We start from the raw sequence: 13,019 nt of genomic DNA on the forward strand, positions 1-13,019 counted from the left end.
AGCTTCCTCCAGAGTTCGTAGACCCAGACGTGTTCCTATCTAGCTATTATACAAACTGATGTAACACCCAACAACAAAACTTGTCAGCATCCAACTGCATTAAATTTCTCTCCACGTTTCATCGGATTTCTATAGGCTCTGCATGCCGCAGTGCCTATCCGCGTTTCTCCCTACCATCCAACCGATGCAAGTTCACGCTCAAGTGAATATAACTTTTTCCTTTCCACTCGAATTTGACATAATACAAGTTATTCATTCACTTACTAACGCAACCGGTTTCAGTCACTTTTTCCCTAACATATTCGATAAATAAAAACTACCACGGGTGCCGTCAGTTACTAAATTGATGAAACGCAGTTTGTCTAACATGAGATTTTTTCACACCCGTTATACAAAAGGTTAAAAAGTGTAGAAAAATTCTGCAACACTGCAATCATTGACGAAGCAAAGGTATACGGATTCCATGCGGTATCAGTAATTAAGATCACGTCACTAGAGCAGCAGGATATTGAACTCGTGACGTTCAATTTATCAGATTCAAAACCAATCCGATGTACCCAGCCACAGTGAAAAATTAAAGACACAGTAGGATATTATTGTCCGGTGTCCTTTCTCCTATAAAAAGTATTCGACAGGAAGTGGCAACGACCACCAACGTCATTCATTAGGTAGTGATAATTCATTAGTTGCTTCAATCGAGGTATGAATAATCAATGGATGCAGTACGTTTTGTGAACGATCACGAAGGCCTGCGCGTGGGTATAGGTATACATGCATAACGTGGGCGACGTATAAACAATACAATACAACTGCATCCATCTCTCTCGAGTTTGTCATCCGGCGTCGTCCTCCGGAGTTCCTTCTCCGTAGTTCTCGTCTCTGATCAGTACATCGGTTGCTCTCGCGGTGAACACACTCTGGTCGCTAAGTGAGTAAACCGGTACCTCGTGACGATTTTTAAATCGTCAAAAAAGTGAAAAGGATTCTCAGTTAATGGAAAAGTAAATAGAATTTGTGTGGTTTGAACCTTGGTGTCTCGGCGTTCGGGTCAAGAATATGTTTAAATTTTGATCTTCGAAAACTTACGCTCGTTAGTTAACGATTAAAGAAAAATATCTCCTCAATTAGAAACAGCAGCGAAGGATAAGTAAGCATAGTGGAAGTATAGTTTTTAAGTTTACACAAAAGTTTCATTGGAGAACGTTTGCAACAAATCTGAGAGTTATTCATAATAAAGAAGAGAGTGACTACGAAAGACTATTATTCGAGCGATGAGACTCACTTAGAAGAAGATAGTCGTGAAATAGACAAATGAGCTCGCAGTGTTTCGAAAAGAAAAAGAGTCACAGGATGAGAGCTGAAGATGTGAAGGTGGGATCGTTCCAAATAGTTCTACTGTTTCTTTTGGGAATGAATTACGCCATAGTGTCGATGAACCATGCCTTGCCAAGCTTTCACAGTCATACGCCAAATTTTTACTGCAAGGTAAGCAGACCTGCGAAATTAAATTTTTGTTTCTCAATTTCGAAAATAACCGAATTCTGGAATTCGAAAAGACTTCAACGACTTCTGCCCGAACGGCTTGAGGCTTTCTCATCAGTAAACTGATCGCAGTCCCACTCGCATAAAACTATTCCTCACTACTAAACTCATCTGTGGGTAGTTAAAAGTAGCTAAAATAGTTCGGAACCAGCGGGAACTGAGTTCGTCTGTATCTCGTTCGTTCCACTTTTTCAACCCGTATAATTTCAACTTGGGAGGCCAAACGATGCTGGAAGAGTGTCGAGGAGATGCCCATTCGTTTTATTTCATTCTCCCGTAGGTAAAGGGCTCCGTTAATTCCACCAACACGTGCGTGACGCCCCCAGAAAAATCAACGCCGAATATGACGGGTTCGACTTCGGATAGGAAGGCCGAATATTCGTCCTGCGAAACTGGCTACCGTTTCGATTCCATCAGAGGCGAGACTACGATAGTTACGGAATGGGGTCTGATATGCGAGAGAAGATATCTTCTGCCTCTGAGCACGATGCTCTATTTATACGGAGTTGTAATCGGTGCCTGGATTGCTGGAGTCCTGACCGACCGCGTTGGGCGTCTTCCTGTTTTGGCGATGTGCCTTTACACGCAGGGTACTTTAGCGGTTGCCCTTTACATTATTCAGGTGAATACAACAGTTGGATGAAAAGATCTCGAACAAGTAAAACAAGCCAAGTTCAATTAGCCAACCGTTTTGCATGTCGCTTTTAATGGCGTCATCGAAGATTCCTATTGCGTAACAGTGCAAGCCATGAACCAGCCCAAATTTTGCCTTTGGTTTCCACTTTGTAACTATTGAATGATTTAGTACGCAACAGGAAATCATGGCAGTGAGTAATAGCGAAATAAATCTTGAATGTTATATTGTCTCCAGGACTACCGCGCCTTTTTGGTTGTTCGGGCATTGCAAGGGGTATTTGTACAAGGGCTACAAATCTCTACGTACACGTTACTCTTGGAACTATTTCCAGTCAGATCAAGAACTCTGGTGAGCATGACTTTGCAATTTGCTGGAGCTATAGGGCTCCTGCTTTTGGCAGGGCTCAGCTTTGCTGTTGCAGACTGGAGGGTCCTTCAGCTAGCCACATCGGTTCCCACGGCGGTCACCGTCCTCTACATCTGGTAGGATAATCGCCATAACGCCGTGCACACGTTTCAGCTTGTGCTATTGCTGTCTTCATTTTATTGCTCGGTTTGCTTTTTTTACTTGCCGACTGTTGAGTCTTTTCATCAGTTTTAACCGCAGTTTGGAAGTGACGTCGTCACTTGAATATTCGCACGTCTTTTTCTGATCTTACGTTTAGATCCAAATTCAGGATTGAGAAAAGCTATCAGTGTGTTGTTTTAACAAATTTTTAACGTTAGGAAATTTTTTGAAAAACGTTATTTAGGATCATACCAGAGTCGCCACGATGGTTGCTGGCTAAAGGAAATCTGACGGAGGCTCACATGGCGTTGGAAAAAATCGCGAAATACAACACCTGCTGCAGGAAGCGCAAGGTCAAGGTGGAGGCCGAAATGGAGGAAGGAAATACCACAACTATCACCGAGACCGTGACGCCAGTGAAACCAAAGCGAAAGTCTCGGGTGTCTAACGTTGACCTGAACGAAACTAAAGCGAACGATTCTCTCACCGAGGAGGCATCAGATCTTTTGACGACTCCAGAGCTTTGCGACGGCAGAATAATGTTGGACCGTAAATTCGTTAACGTCAAGGAAGGTTCGAATGACAAAATATTTCCTTCGCATCAGGATTGGTAAGCAATGGTAATATTTTTAATCCTTCGTTTTATTCAACAGAGAATAATTTGCTTACACCGTCGGAAAGCCTGGAGCAAAAGATATCAAATTTAGAGATGCAGATGGAATTTGAAATGACTGGGGATGAAGCAACGGGGGAAAGACAAGCCACGCCACCGCCGCCCGCTCCTTTAACCCCTACTGGCAAGGACTCTCAATCGAATAATGGTTCCGATGATAATCAAGAAGTCCCAAAAATGATGCCGGAGGAAATAGTTGAGCTTAGAACAGCGGAAGCGGTGCCGCAGAAGGAAGGTGAGGCCACGAACGAGTCGTTGGAAAAAAAAAATAAAGAAGACATCGAAAATAAAAGTGAAGTAGTAGCAAATAACCAGACCTTCCTACAACTACTAAGACGATCAGGACTTCGGAGGAATTGCATAATACTGATAGTCGTATGGTGAGTGTGACAACATCAAATGACTTGCGTTTAGTTGAATTTAGAAGAAGGGATCAATTGCTTGGCAGAATTTACACACGCGTAACGCCGAGTGAATCGTTGGCGAAAATATCTGCGCTTTATAAACCACCATCTGATCCACTTTACTAAAAACAGTTACTTTTCCTTCAGAATCAGAAATTGAAGTAACTTATTTTACAGGTTCAGCGTTTCTCTTTCCTATTGCGGTTTAGTCTTTCAATTACCGGATATAAGCGGCGACAGACACGTAAACTTTGCAATCGGCGGTTGCCTGGACCTGATTGCATACGCGCTCACCCACTTCGTGCTGATAAAATGTGGAAGGCGTATTCCTCTCGGTATTTATCTGATACTGAGCGGAGCTACTTGCATCGTAATCGCTGCCATCAGCATGCCAATGCATGAAAATTCGTCCTGGACGGGTAAATCGATCAGATTTATAAACCGAGGATTAAATTTCCTTAAAGAATAACGATAGAAAAAAAAATAGCACTTCCCCGAGGATATAGTAATTTTTTAAAAATGTTTCAGGACCAACGAAACTAACGCTGATTCTGATTGGAAAAGGAGCAATGGTGAGTTCCTTGGCAGTGACATACTTGTACACTGTTGAATTGTTTCCGACTGTTTTGCGAGGTACGTGTTTGGGATATTGCGAAATTTTCGGCAGAATTGGCACTTTGATAGCACCGCACTTTACAGTACTGGTAAGTCTTTGCTAATTGTCTCGCTACATCGGTGGTGATGAGTAAATGGCAAATGTTGACAGTACGGTTCGTGTTATTTTAGGGCACAAAAACATGGGTCGCAGTACCGATTTCGATAATGGGAACACTGTGCATTGTGTCGGGAATCTTGAGTCTGGCTCTTCCAGAAACGCTGAACAATCGTCTGCCCGACACTATTGAGCAATCGGAAGGTTTATTTAACAAAAATTGCGTCAAGTGTTATAGTAACGAAGAGGGATCGGCGAGAAAAACGAATAACAAACGGCGCACCGCACTCGACGAACAAAACGAGCGTGACATACTAAGGGAGAAATTATTTAACGACGATAACGATGGAAAAACATGGGTAGAAGCCGGAAATGGAATTATTGTTAATTTTTCTGACGGAAAGAATACAGAGTGAAAATCCGGAATGACGGAAATAAGGAGTCGATGATGAGTTTTGTAAATATAATAATAATAATAATAATAATACCAACAGTATATATACGTATGATAAATAAATTATAGAGGCTAAGAAATACCAAAGTATTTAGCGCTATTTAATAATTGTAGATAAATTATCGTCATATAATCGAACAGTACAGGTATCTTTTTTCGAAGTGCATCATATTTAAACCATGTAAGATTAATGCAGCAGTGAAATATTTGTGTAAACAATTTTCAGCGTAAGTGTACTTTTCCTGTAACTTGAGGTTGTTATGTATATATACACATCTGAGAAACTATTCAAAATAAACCGGACATTTGTCAAGCTAGAAGGATGAAGAGAATTTATGAAATTACACTTTTTAACAAATGCATGTAGGAAAACTATTCAGCTACGCCAACCATTCAAGGTTTTATGGAGTGACAAACTAAAGAGCCTTATAAAATATCGTATTTGCGTGGCAAATTTTTTTTTTTCATGGTATTCTCTAAACCTTTAGCGATTGAAGTACCTGAATTCTTTGTTGGTAAAAAGCTAGCTAGTTAGCTAGTTCGTTAGTAGAATTCTGAATGCGAATGAAAATATGATCCTCGAGACAAGTATAAAAGAAGTCTTTATTTTGATTTAAACAAGTATTCATTACATGAGGAATAATACGAATGAACAAAAAGGAACAAAATGTACAGTTGAAGTTGTTAAATATTATTAACAATGTGTTTTACCGTCTAAGATTAAAGTAACAAGTTTTTTTTACAGTCTCTACGGTACTTTTGGCTGCACCATACCGTTGTTTTGGGCATTATTGGGCTGTGTTTGTTCTGCAGCTGTTTGCAGTAACCTTGTTCTGCGTCTGGTGTAATGCTGCCACAGCAATATTTGTTGATCGTCAATGAATTTTGTGCACTGAGCGTTTACAACTTCACGTCGGAAATGCTCGTACTGTAGTAAGTCCAGAAAATAGAGGCACATCGGGTACTTCAAGTATTTGGCATACTCTGGCTCCTTCCAGTAAAGTAGATACTTGAGGTAATTGATGAAGGTGGAATCTTTGAAATATCCTCGCTGACCCAGAACTGTACCGAAACAGCGATGAATTACAATTAAGATACACAGTGAAGGGCTTATAGATCTTAAAAGTAAATGCCTTCAGCTCCGTTAGGCTTGGTGCAGCAGTCCTCTATGAATATTTTTCAATATTCCGTTACTGTGCAGGTTCGCATCCAACACATTCCAACAGCTACTTACTATCTAGTTTCCACATATTTTCTGTGCTGAAGCTCATTTCTCAAAATTCACACTTGTATTCACAAATTCACAATTGTAGTTGAAGTTATGTATTGCCAAAAAATCATATGTTTGGAATTCAGAAACTGGTATAGAGTAAAAGTGCTGTCGCTTAGAAATATGCAGAAATCCTATTTTGAGAAGTGAAAAAATCCATATTCAATATTCAGAATGCAAAGTAGCATTCTAATAATGGCCTGCTTGTACTGCCTCGGATCAGAACAATTTTTAGACAACCGTCCACTAGCAAGCACTCCCGCTATCTATGCTCGACTGCAGAGGACTTATGGCGTGACGTTGACGAATAGAATCTGGTGAAACGCTACACTGACCTGAATGGTAAGAGCAGACCAGTGACAACTGGCTACTATAAATAAGTAAATTTGCTATAGCAATATTATTGGTTGAATATAAAAATGATTGATTTCTTTGAAAAGTGCATAGAATAGAGATAAAAGTTCTTGGTGGATTTTTATCAAATCTTAAAATGTCTCGATGAAGCAAACGGAGTATATCAAGGGAATTCAATGATCTTGTCAGAAATATGAATGGTCGTGCATAGAGTTCCCCAATTGAGTGTGACACTTTGTAAAAAGGTGAGAACTTCGGCACAGGTGTAACGATTCCATTAAAGAGTCGGGCAGTACTAGTCAGCACTTCATCAAAGAGTTTTATTCTCATTTCTCTATCAAGAAATGATAGATTGAGTTCAAGTCTTTAGCCCGTTAAAACTGCTGGAAAAATCCACAAGCAACTCTTTTTGTCTGTATAATGCACTTGTAAGAAGAATTGATGTATTTAAAATTAAATAGTCAAATTGCTATATAATGTTTCATTTAGTTTTCACATCCATTTTCAATACAGGTTCTTCACTTCTCAAAATAAACTTATATTTCAGTGTAACGACACTTCTCCACTACCCACCTATTTGAGTATTGAAATTAACATCTGATTGACTATCATCAATAGATATTTCCAAGTGATTTCTACTTGACCACTACTAGCTGTGACTTCTACAAGAATTAATGAATGATTTTCGAAACGAACTATGGTTTTCAAGGGTGCAGTTTCGATAACAGTAAAAACAAAAGAATAAAAATACCCAACCCTATTATCCGATCTACTTAAAGTTTTACTTAATGACAATCATTGACATAGCACTGATATTTAGCGTCGAGTGTTCACGAACTTGGACTAATCAACAATAGCATGACCTACTCAATTGCCCAGGTATCGAGTGAATCTAAATAAAGAACCCTGCCCACGTTAGGCAACTTTCATCTACTAAAAGATCTGGCTTTGGTCTAAATTGTGAATCTTTTGCAACTGATCAATTTCAGTTCTGAAGAAAATGAACTTTAAATTTTGGTCATTTGTGATGCGTGTCGATGCAGATAGATCAAGAACATGAAATGAATATTGATTTAATAATTCTTAGTTCTCCCAGAATAATATCAGTATTGAATGAATTTATAGAGCTAGGAGTTCCGTTGAATTGACGATCGTTTCAAGTTTAACGTAAAAAGAAGATCTAAAATAAAATATTTACCTAACCACAACTTCTTCTAACACATTCTTGAGAATATCATCAATTTTTCCATCATCAACATACATATTTACAACCCAGGAGTAATGTCAATGACCTAAGATGAAGAGCTGAAAAGTAAAATTGAGGTACGAAATTAAAAACTTACAATTCAGATAGTTGGGATTAGCGAGACATTGGACAAATTCCAACTCAACCTGAAAGCGAAGTCGCTGTTGGTCATCGGTTTCTGGCCCACCTGAGATAAATAAAAACACTGGAATGAGGTTAGACGATAGAGGTGCTATGTTGATGTTATTCATAATAATTCGTTTGACCTATATCTACGTGAGAATTTACGCTAATTCACGAACCGATGAATACCTTGCGAATACGATCACTTGCAAAGAATATTTTTATGTTTAATAGACGCCAAAATATCGTTTGACATTTTTATTTACATATTTTTCAATCCACCTACCGTTCATCCCGATGTAAGATGTTTTCCGTCCCTTACTTAGGCCTGGGAGATCGTCCAAGCGATTCATATTATATGAATTCTTGTTGTTCGAATATTTTTCGTCTCTTGATGAACAGGCACTCGCTTAATCCAACAGGATTTACTTTGAAAAACAACGCGATCCTCAAAGCAGTTCCCGGAGATCAACAAACTTACGGCGGTTTTGTGACGCCATGCGAAGTCTGATGCAAGGTTGATGCTCCGAGCGCCAGGCGCACGCGTTAACTTGGCGGGAAAGCTGCGCACGCATAACGCAGCTTTGAGAACGCAAATAAGCAATTGGTCACGGAGTGCATGAGTTCGAGAGCGTATACGAGACGCAAAAATGCAACGCTCGACCTCAACTAAAAATCACGAGGTATCAAGTCCACGCTCGAAAGGTGCAAGAAAATTTTGATATAAGTATAACATTTTCGTTAAATTCATAGTGAAAAAAACTACGGTCTTGAGATAAAAAAAAATCTATAACGAAAAACATCCATAAACAAAAAAACTTGATTAATTTATAACTATATCAATGTAGATGAAGATCTGGGTTTACAGAATAATTTCAATGGGATCGTAACCTTGCTGAAAATTTCAAATAGACCAATGAAAATATAGCAAACGCTGTTTAAACGTCAACGTTTTACTAAAATTTTGTATGCTCCTGTAAATTTAAATATGATTTTCTATTTTTGTTATCCAATTGCATACGCAGTATGAACAGACAACACAGGAATGTAAATTGAGTTAGCAGTGCTTACATGCCTGTAGACAATTTGAGAAAGAAGGATATGTGGAATAAGCATATATAATAATAAATAAAGAGAATAGAAAATAAAGAATAGAAAAATTAATGGAATACACTTCATGGATTAGCAGTCTATGTTCTCTTGAGAGTAAAATCTTTAAGAACACTGCAGAGTGACTCCATGCCTCATAAAATGGCAAAGTTAACAGTATATGTTGCTCATTCAACTAATGGCAAGTGTTTTACACAAACTTGAAATTTAGTGTCTTCAAACTGTTTCCTGTCATTTCATTGCCCTAGTCATTATTACTATAAATATAATCAATTTTCTTCAATCACATTCTGCTTTTGATTTCAAATTTTTATGATGTTGGTGTACGGAAAGATCGGGGCTTTCATAACAATAAGTACCAGAGATGTTCTAAATCACAAATTAAAGTTAACTAATAAATTGCGAGAGCATTTAATATTTCTAATATTTCAAATAGGCAACCTAATGGAATGAAAATGTACATCATTTGATGTATGGTATAATAGAAATGATAAAATTCTGGCATATGACATTATCGTTTCTTTGATGCCATCGTGTCACACAACAGAGAGAAAAAGAATAGATTGTTTACCGTGCTAGTGTTGAACCAGTTCGGTAACCAGCATGGGATAAGTCAAAAACTGTGAGTGCAGCTTACCTATCAGCTGATCCTTGTTGAACTGGAGTGACCACCGAACCAATTTCTGGGCAACAACTGATTATGAGCCTTGCACCTTTTCACAATACACACTTTTGGTCTGAAAACTTCAATGTCCATGGTGATGCACGTAACAGTTTTTCACAACGAATAATAAATAGTATTCACTCATTTACACTAGATAGTCGGTTGAAAATTGAATGTCACTATCACTTATTACACAATGTTAATTTCATATCGACAATAAATTTTTCAATAATCAGTATTATAGCAAATCTTAACAGACCTTCGTTGCAAAGAAATGCTTGAAAAATCTGATATTGCATTTCACTTCTTCACACGTGGTAATGGACAATGATAAAGTTAATTATTTAGCAGTAGTGACGGAAAAAGAAGTAAATGTATGACTATACGCTTAATATTTGTGAATTTCAATAACTTCTTAGCGTGCGATAACTCCGAAGTTGAGGTTGTGTACCAATTTTACCATTCATGAAAGTTCTGATAACCTCGAAATGCAACTATCATATCAGACTACGTATGGCTTACAGTACAATTGGCGCAAGCAATTTACTATAATAATAAAGTCATTCACCTTTTTTTTAATTTTAAATCGGATAAAAGCAGCGAAACAATCGCGAAACTTTTTACTTTGTCACACTCTACTGTATACACTGAAGTCTAACTGTATACGATGTTGTAAGCGTTTCGGATGCTCCATATTTAGCGACACGTTCGTGCTCCTAAAATCCGAAGCTTCCTTGACACCCTTCTAGCCTCCATACTTGACACAATACTAAACACCGAGATCTACTCACGCCACGTCCACTAGCGAGGACTACCGAACGCGTTATGTGTCTGACTTATCGACTGCGGCTTTCATTTTTGTCCGGTGAGCCGAAATGGCCGCTGCCTCGTCAACGTTCGGCAAGCCTCGGAAATCTTCGTATATTCCATCCATGGACACATGATTTCATTGCCGCGTCTACATAGTAGGTATTACAAGATTTCAAAATATAATTTGTTTATTTCCACATTTTGGCAATAGTAAGGATTATTTTTTGGATGAATATTGACAGAAAATTAGTTTCAACTCTCACCATTGGACTGAAACAATGACAATGTAAAAGCCGAGACCGATGGATGAATTAATGTTTTCAGCCTTCTTCCCGCAACTTTTCACATCACTTTTTGACCAACCAACCACCGTCTTCCGCTAGATCCATACACTAAATTCATGAGATATAAATTCATGCTTAAAAATTGGAACAAAGATATGCTACCTTTGGCTCAAAGGTTATCCTTTTACAGCTTTACTGTTACTTGGTCAAAACAGAGACCACAAATCCTATCTTCACGAATTCCAGAAACTTATTATTGTATGAAAATGGTAAACAAACTACGGAGCAAGTGTTCCAAGCGTTATGATTGGCCCGTAGAAGCCATGCAACAAAACTGACACATCGCTGCGCTTCATGCATGCATGCTATATCAGTGCCATGTGTCACCACGCACAGTGACCTGTGACAGTAGTGACAGTATACTTATCGCTGGGTGTATTTGAGGTTATCCGTGGAAGACTAATCGCTGTCAGTAACTTGTTGAATAGAGAGCTGCTGAGCAGTGGCCTTGGTGAGTTAAAAGTAGACAACGCTCAAATGGCAGGGCAAAATTATTTGAGTGATTCGAAAAACCCTTTCTTCGCACTGGAAGATGACGTGGATGATGAAACGTTTTTACGAAGTGCCCCACCGAGATCGCAGCCGTCTTCAAGCTTTGCGACGTACAATAGTTACACCAATTACAACAATGATCTTGAACAACAAAGGGATCAGTTGATGGAACGCAAAAAAGCCATTGAACAACGAACTCTCCAATCTTCCGAAAGATCTATATCTCTTTTGAGGGATTCGGAACAAATCGGCGCTGCTACAGCAGAGGTAAAATTTGTATCATTCACTTGCTATATCCATTTGATCAATAATTATGCTCTTCATACGGGAAACAAAGTATCTGCTTGAGTGAAGGATGATATTGTATTTATCCTAGCTGCCTTTGGCATTCTCCTTAAAAACATTTCTCTGAAATACTGAAATCCTGAAGTTGTTCTATAATCCCATCGACCGAGACATAAATATCACTGTAATTGACCTTCACGTAGATAAATTTGTTTGATCGATGAATTTATGACTAGATTTTTTGGTCTAAATTAATATTGATTATTCATTACTTTATTTACGTGTTATTGTATCTGTTCTAGGAACTGATGAGACAACGTGAACAGCTGGAAAAAACAGAGAAACGATTAGATGATATCAACAGCACGTTGCGTTTCAGTCAGAAACATATTCAAGGAATAAAAAGTGTTTTTGGTAGCCTCAAGAATTATCTCAGTGGAAAGTCGATTGACGGTCCTCCACCTTCTAGCAATAATCTGAAATGTCCTGAGTCTGCCAGCTCTGGGTCATTATCATCGTCACCGTTATCTGATCCACTGGATCGCGTGCAGACCAATCTTTCCAATAATCATCCAGCCTTGCGCATTCGAGGACTTTTAGATGAAGAAGAACTGCCTCGTCCTAGTGATAATGTCAGTGCTATATTAGAAAAGAATTTAGATGAAATGAGCGGTTCTCTAGCAAGATTGAAAGGCTTGGCTGTTGGGTTGACGGAAGAAATTGATTCTCAGAATGATTTGATTGAAAATGTTATGGATAAAACGGAAAAGGCAGATATTTCAATTGATAGGCAGAATAAAGACATTACACGTTTGCTGAAAAAGTAAATGAACAGTGTGCAATAAACAATCGTAACCACTTAATTTATTCATCAGTCCAAGTTGCGTGGAATGTTAAGTGGATGTTTTTTTATTAGGTCTCTGTAATGAAAACTGAGCCTTTTTCTCGCTATTGCTGAAGGTCTATCATTTATTGCAATGAAACACTTAATAACTGTGGATTGCTGAAACTGGATCTAGGTAATCTTGAGTAGCAATGTGGTGGTTTTGAGGTAGTCGTAATATTATGATAATAGTAAATTATCGTATAACATACATTCATATTGAAACATTATGTATTATTATATATTACAAACCAAATACTTGCATAATGAATTTTATAACGAATAATCATTACCACACTCCTGTTTTACAGAAGTCACCAAAATTGAAGTATAAGTTCTCTCTCTGATTTCTAATAAACGGTACACTTCATGCATGTGATCAAATATGTGAACGTAATTTTATACGGGGCGTTGCGAGTAACTTTGATGGCTGTTCGAGATGACGTCAGATGTGTTATCTCTGTTGCTGTTAGAAAGAGTAAAAGTGGAGGTAAAATTATTTCCTAGAT

General features: G+C 38.3%; 3 protein-coding genes across 3 annotated transcripts; 2 read left to right on the forward strand and 1 right to left on the reverse strand.

Moving 5' to 3' along the window:
- The first annotated feature begins 835 nt into the window (after positions 1 to 835).
- Positions 836 to 5,164, forward strand: LOC124406430 (organic cation transporter protein-like). Its single transcript, XM_046881831.1, has 8 exons — positions 836 to 1,485; positions 1,823 to 2,164; positions 2,414 to 2,661; positions 2,931 to 3,259; positions 3,340 to 3,739; positions 3,941 to 4,182; positions 4,292 to 4,467; positions 4,550 to 5,164. Exons 1-8 carry the CDS (start codon positions 1,312 to 1,314, stop codon positions 4,889 to 4,891), a joined length of 2,253 nt encoding a protein of 750 aa, XP_046737787.1. The 5' UTR covers positions 836 to 1,311; the 3' UTR covers positions 4,892 to 5,164.
- Positions 5,165 to 5,518: 354 nt separating this feature from the next.
- Positions 5,519 to 8,444, reverse strand: LOC124406443 (mediator of RNA polymerase II transcription subunit 31). Its single transcript, XM_046881852.1, has 3 exons — positions 8,209 to 8,444; positions 7,897 to 7,986; positions 5,519 to 5,991 (listed from the first exon to the last, which is right to left on the reverse strand). The coding sequence occupies exons 1-3, from the start codon at positions 8,273 to 8,275 to the stop codon at positions 5,678 to 5,680; spliced, it is 471 nt and encodes a 156-aa protein (XP_046737808.1). The 5' UTR covers positions 8,276 to 8,444; the 3' UTR covers positions 5,519 to 5,677.
- A 2,724-nt stretch (positions 8,445 to 11,168) lies between these two features.
- On the forward strand, positions 11,169 to 12,781 carry LOC124406440 (synaptosomal-associated protein 29). Its single transcript, XM_046881849.1, has 2 exons — positions 11,169 to 11,609; positions 11,930 to 12,781. Exons 1-2 carry the CDS (start codon positions 11,328 to 11,330, stop codon positions 12,452 to 12,454), a joined length of 807 nt encoding a protein of 268 aa, XP_046737805.1. The 5' UTR covers positions 11,169 to 11,327; the 3' UTR covers positions 12,455 to 12,781.
- The last annotated feature ends 238 nt before the right edge of the window (positions 12,782 to 13,019 follow it).

The sequence above is a fragment of the Diprion similis genome, chromosome 6 (assembly GCF_021155765.1).
Source record: "Diprion similis isolate iyDipSimi1 chromosome 6, iyDipSimi1.1, whole genome shotgun sequence".
In the NCBI taxonomy this organism is placed as follows: Eukaryota; Metazoa; Arthropoda; class Insecta; order Hymenoptera; family Diprionidae; genus Diprion; species Diprion similis.

Excerpts from the sequence above, each read along its gene's own strand:
- LOC124406430 (XM_046881831.1), top strand. The coding sequence starts at position 1,312 with ATGAGCTCGCAGTGTTTCGAAAAGAAAAAGAGTCACAGGATGAGAGCT. Across the intron at positions 2,662-2,930 it reads GTCACCGTCCTCTACATCTG|GATCATACCAGAGTCGCCAC; the intron begins GTAGGATAATCG and ends AACGTTATTTAG. Across the intron at positions 4,183-4,291 it reads TGAAAATTCGTCCTGGACGG|GACCAACGAAACTAACGCTG; the intron begins GTAAATCGATCA and ends AAAATGTTTCAG.
- LOC124406443 (XM_046881852.1), bottom strand. The coding sequence starts at position 8,275 with ATGAATCGCTTGGACGATCTCCCAGGCCTAAGTAAGGGACGGAAAACA. Across the intron at positions 7,987-8,208 it reads ATCTTACATCGGGATGAACG|GTGGGCCAGAAACCGATGAC; the intron begins GTAGGTGGATTG and ends TATTTATCTCAG. Across the intron at positions 5,992-7,896 it reads TAATCCCAACTATCTGAATT|TTCTGGGTCAGCGAGGATAT; the intron begins GTAAGTTTTTAA and ends GTTTCGGTACAG.
- LOC124406440 (XM_046881849.1), top strand. The coding sequence starts at position 11,328 with ATGGCAGGGCAAAATTATTTGAGTGATTCGAAAAACCCTTTCTTCGCA. Across the intron at positions 11,610-11,929 it reads TCGGCGCTGCTACAGCAGAG|GAACTGATGAGACAACGTGA; the intron begins GTAAAATTTGTA and ends TATCTGTTCTAG.